This window comes from Fibroporia radiculosa (assembly GCF_000313525.1).
Source record: "Fibroporia radiculosa TFFH 294 genomic supercontigs, scaffold2884, whole genome shotgun sequence".
NCBI lineage: Eukaryota > Fungi > Basidiomycota > Agaricomycetes > Polyporales > Fibroporiaceae > Fibroporia > Fibroporia radiculosa.
Window position 1 is genome coordinate 1 of NW_012133665.1, and position 4,057 is coordinate 4,057.

The 4,057-nt window shown below is 47.4% G+C and overlaps 2 protein-coding genes across 2 annotated transcripts; both read right to left on the minus strand.

Moving 5' to 3' along the window:
- Window positions 1–336: 336 nt before the first annotated feature.
- FIBRA_08780 (uncharacterized protein) lies at window positions 337–2,201 on the minus strand (the record flags this gene model as incomplete). Its single annotated transcript, XM_012330402.1, has 4 exons — window positions 337–1,001; window positions 1,049–1,160; window positions 1,254–1,625; window positions 1,683–2,201. The coding sequence occupies 4 exons, from the start codon at window positions 2,199–2,201 to the stop codon at window positions 337–339; spliced, it is 1,668 nt and encodes a 555-aa protein (XP_012185792.1).
- Window positions 2,202–2,288: 87 nt separating this feature from the next.
- Window positions 2,289–3,591, minus strand: FIBRA_08781 (uncharacterized protein; the record flags this gene model as incomplete). Its single annotated transcript, XM_012330403.1, has 2 exons — window positions 2,289–2,392; window positions 2,433–3,591. 2 exons carry the CDS (start codon window positions 3,589–3,591, stop codon window positions 2,289–2,291), a joined length of 1,263 nt encoding a protein of 420 aa, XP_012185793.1.
- Window positions 3,592–4,057: the final 466 nt, after the last annotated feature.

Consider the following 4,057-nt stretch of genomic DNA (forward strand, 5'->3'; position numbering starts at 1 on the left):
CATCTAATCTATATCTAATCGCTATCTGATAAGATAAGATAGGCACGCGCCTATTCTGAAATAAATTCGGAAAACTGTGACACGGAAGCAGTGCTACTTAAATAGGCAAAGCGAATAGGGTTTAATAAAATATGAAACACTAAGTTGGATCAGTGATGTACATGAAACAGGTTTCACTGGGTTGTATCAGTGATGAAGATGAAACGCAATAGAGATGAGACATGATGTAAGTAAAACATGATATAAACAAAACATGATAGATATGAAACACTGATGTAGGTGAAACACATCAGTTGATGGGATCAGTCTTACAGTTACAGGGTTAATGACAAATAGTTAGGAAAAGAAAGAAAACCCCCCTCGAAGCTGTAACAGTGGGTGCTTCGAGAGTTTTGGTATGGTTTCGAGGGGATTGCCCTTGATGTTGCGCCAAATACGAAACTGTTCGTCGACGGCCCCGAGGACCAGCCAAGTCTTCAAGGCCACTGGTTTATACTTCGTGCCTGCAAATGATTCGTATATCGGTTCTTTGTCTTCGTCGTCGCTGTCGGCATCTACAGGCATCAATTTTGGTAAGTCCAAATCAAATGAAATGGTATCGTAGGAGTTCTGGGATTTTATTGGGGCATTTACGAGGTTTGGAGAAGAAATCAAAGAAATATTGTGAGGTGAAACAGAAGGAGACAATGACAATTTTGAGGTCGCACTAGGTGCTTGTGAGAAGACAGAGATACTATGAGGAACTACTGGCCGAGGCTTGGGAATCGGGAAATCGGCGGCTGCTAGAAAGCTTGAAGCCCAAGTTGCGGCATCAGCGGACGTGCTTGAGGTATTCGAGGCGTCTTTAGTGTACAGAGACTGTAAGTAAGGAAAAACATCATCACAGGCAGAGAGATAGAGAGCAGGAATAGTCTGTTCGTTCTGAATCGAGGGTATCGTGGCGTATGAAGTTATATGAGGATCTCCAGTGTCATCATACTCAATTACCACCGCCACTTTGCCTTGATTGTTCATCAAGTCCTTGAAGCGCAAAAACCCTCTTGTTCACCCATGAATCGGGGCTTGCCTTGGGGCTTCGTCGGGACGGTCATAGTTTTGCCCAAATTCGGGCAGACGAGGGTGATTGTTTGATCTTTGTTGCTGAAGTTTTTCACGATGCTCTGTGTGAGGATGTCAAAGGGTCATCCGAGGAGAATGTCGTAGGCTGCATTGTGAATGACGTGAGCTTGGAGATACAATGTTAGATTCCTGACCTGCATGGGAAGATTATGAATCAACCCAAGGGACTGGTCCATAGTCCTGTTCGCCGATTGCATGTTTAGCTTAATCATTGGGTCGTAGGCTAGCCCGAGCATGTGGCATATCTCCTGCGACATAGCGATGATCTGTGAACTGGGATCGATAATGCATTTGATGCACTGCTGGTTGTCAATTAATGCTTCAATGTATCGGATGGCGTTTGACTCCTTCACAACTGTGAGATTAGCTCCAAGCACCCCGTTCAGAAGACACTTTAAATAGCTCTCATAGGGATCGGGTAGAATAGTAGCGTTGGGACTTAGCGGATCTCTATGACAAGTGAGCGAATGTACGTCGATCTTCGAGACTGACTCATCGGGAACCTCCTTGATTTGAGCAGATAGGAAGGCCTGTGGCTCGTGCTGTACATGTCAAGGGGTCACCAAGTCGTGGTATTTCGATCGCAAGTCAGGCGAGATAGAAAGTAATTCCTCCGGTGACAACGTTACAAAGGGGCTCTTCATTGATCGTTCGAATACTTTCTTGATCATCTTGGGTCGGTATGCCGGAGTGAGCGTGCGGTAGGATGGTTCCTTCTCCTTGTCGGGGTTTGCTTTTAGAGCCGCATCGAAGTTTTGAAGGTTGGGCAGAGCATAAGTAGCGTCTCTGGCTGCTGTGAACGGATGTTTAGTTGAGGCCACCGGCTGCAATGGTGGCGGCGAGGGTGATGTTGACTGGGACGAAGAACTCGGAGCCACTGCACAAGTGACTGGTGCTGCAAGAGCAACCCTTGAAGCGGTCTCATTGGGCTCACGGACGAGGATCTTTGGAACTCCCTGTATCGGTTTCTTTAATGTGGGTAACTTGATCCCATCGAAAACTTTGTTCCTTTTCCTGAGCTGGAATAACTCCTTCTCTAGCGCGGCAATCCTGTCTGTAGTATTTAGAGAATAAGTAGCCATGGTTGGGGCGCTGCTAATCTCAAACATCAGCGAAGACGTTGGCAGCGGGGGATTTACCGGGGTATTTTGTTGATGCCATTTATATACTCAATAGCAAATCGTGACACCTGGAATGCTTCGAGGTATGAAGCTACCTGTCAAAAGCACGACCTTCCCTTTGGTGTTCTTTTTCACCTTCCCAGCCTGTATGTCTGCCTGTACGTGAGAACAGGAACCAATCGAACAACCTACATTGCCGCAATAATGACAATACTGCGGTCCTCCGTCCTGAGTCACTTGAGTTGGCGGCATGACAGTCGTTGAGTTGCTCGATGCCTGCTGCGGGGTTGGAGCGTGAGCTAAAAAGTGGAGAAGTGGTTGCATTGTCTTCGACCAGATGTCCATAATGTATTGGAGGTCCTTCAGTTTTTATCGTTGAGTTTGAACTCGTTGTTGCCTTCGTAGTCGCCGCGCAACTGGCTGTCCCATGAAGCACAAATTGCGCTGCCACATGTAGATCTTCAATGGCGTAGGGGTCGTTGGGATAGTGGTTGGGGTGTTTCAGTGCAAGTTGATTCTCGATTTTCTGTAGTACCAACGCTGGGAAGACCTTAATGTATGCTTTGCTCTGCTGAATAGTCAAGAGTTGCTGCTTAGTGATGAGGTGAGTAGTGATTGCAATGAAATTGCAGTAAAAGTTTCCTAAATCAACAGCGGACTTCACTCCGTTTCGAGCGTGCTCTCCAATGAGTTGATCAAGGTTGGCGATCGAGAACTTTTGATCATCCTTGCAACCTGGGTATAGGTCTCGGATCTGCTTTTTGAAGTCATTGTAGGTCACCAGCAGATTCACATATGCTGGTAGAGTTTCCCAGAGGTCGGCTGTGTTGATCGGCGGGTAGTAGACAACTTTTGCCTTCTTGGCGGACTCGGTCATTACTTTGCATTTGTCAAATAGCTCCTCAAGATTTCTAAAGAACCTTTTGAGTGTTCTTGGCTGTTCTGGGTTGAAGGTCGGAGCTGTCGTGTGGCCATTCAAGGGCATCAACGGAGGTTGTGCTACGATGTCTGCCATTCTGCCTGGGGTGGTGGTATTTAGGAGTCGGTCGATGCGGTTGGTGATATGTTTGATCTTGTGGGATCGCTCAAGGATTCCTGCTGCCGAAGCTAAAATATCTGCGTGAGAGAACCTAGCATCGTCCACTGTGGTTGAGTCAGCTGGGCTGTGGGATGAGTCAAGAAGGTTGGGGGTGTCAAGCAAACTCGAGGATGGGAAAGTCGTGGGTACAAAGTCAGTCAAAGGGCTCAAAGTTTGCGTGAACTCGCCTGTGGCTAAATTGGGGTTTTGCGGACTATTCAACCTCAAGCTTTTGGTACTGTCTATCAGGTTTTGTGGGACTGGGGCTGGCATGGTCAAGGCTGTGCTTTGATTTCTGTGCGTCCGCAACGCTGTTAGTCGAAGATTATATGATGTGGTGAAAGTCTTGAAGGCGACAAAATCCTAACTAAAACCCTCGTGGTGGGCTCCAGAAATGATGCGACCTCGGGAAACCTAACCCTAACTTGGGGGTGCGAAGAAAAGGGTGAGTTTCTGTTTCTCGGGGAAGCTGATGTGGGTGAGGGCTTATAGTTGTGATAGCTCGCTCGAATGGCAACGACTTCACTAGATTTTCTCAGGACGGTGTCACGAGACTGTTTTGGACTGTCCAAACACTCCGACTTCTTGTAGAAGCAGAGGGAAGGTAAGAGGAGAGCTGGCTCGACAACGCAAACGCGAAGTGTGATTCGAGCGCGGACACACAAGTCTCGTTCAAAGGTCAGGCGCGAGAACGGAACTTTGGAGTACTTAGCTGTATATGTATGTGTGCTTCAAAGGG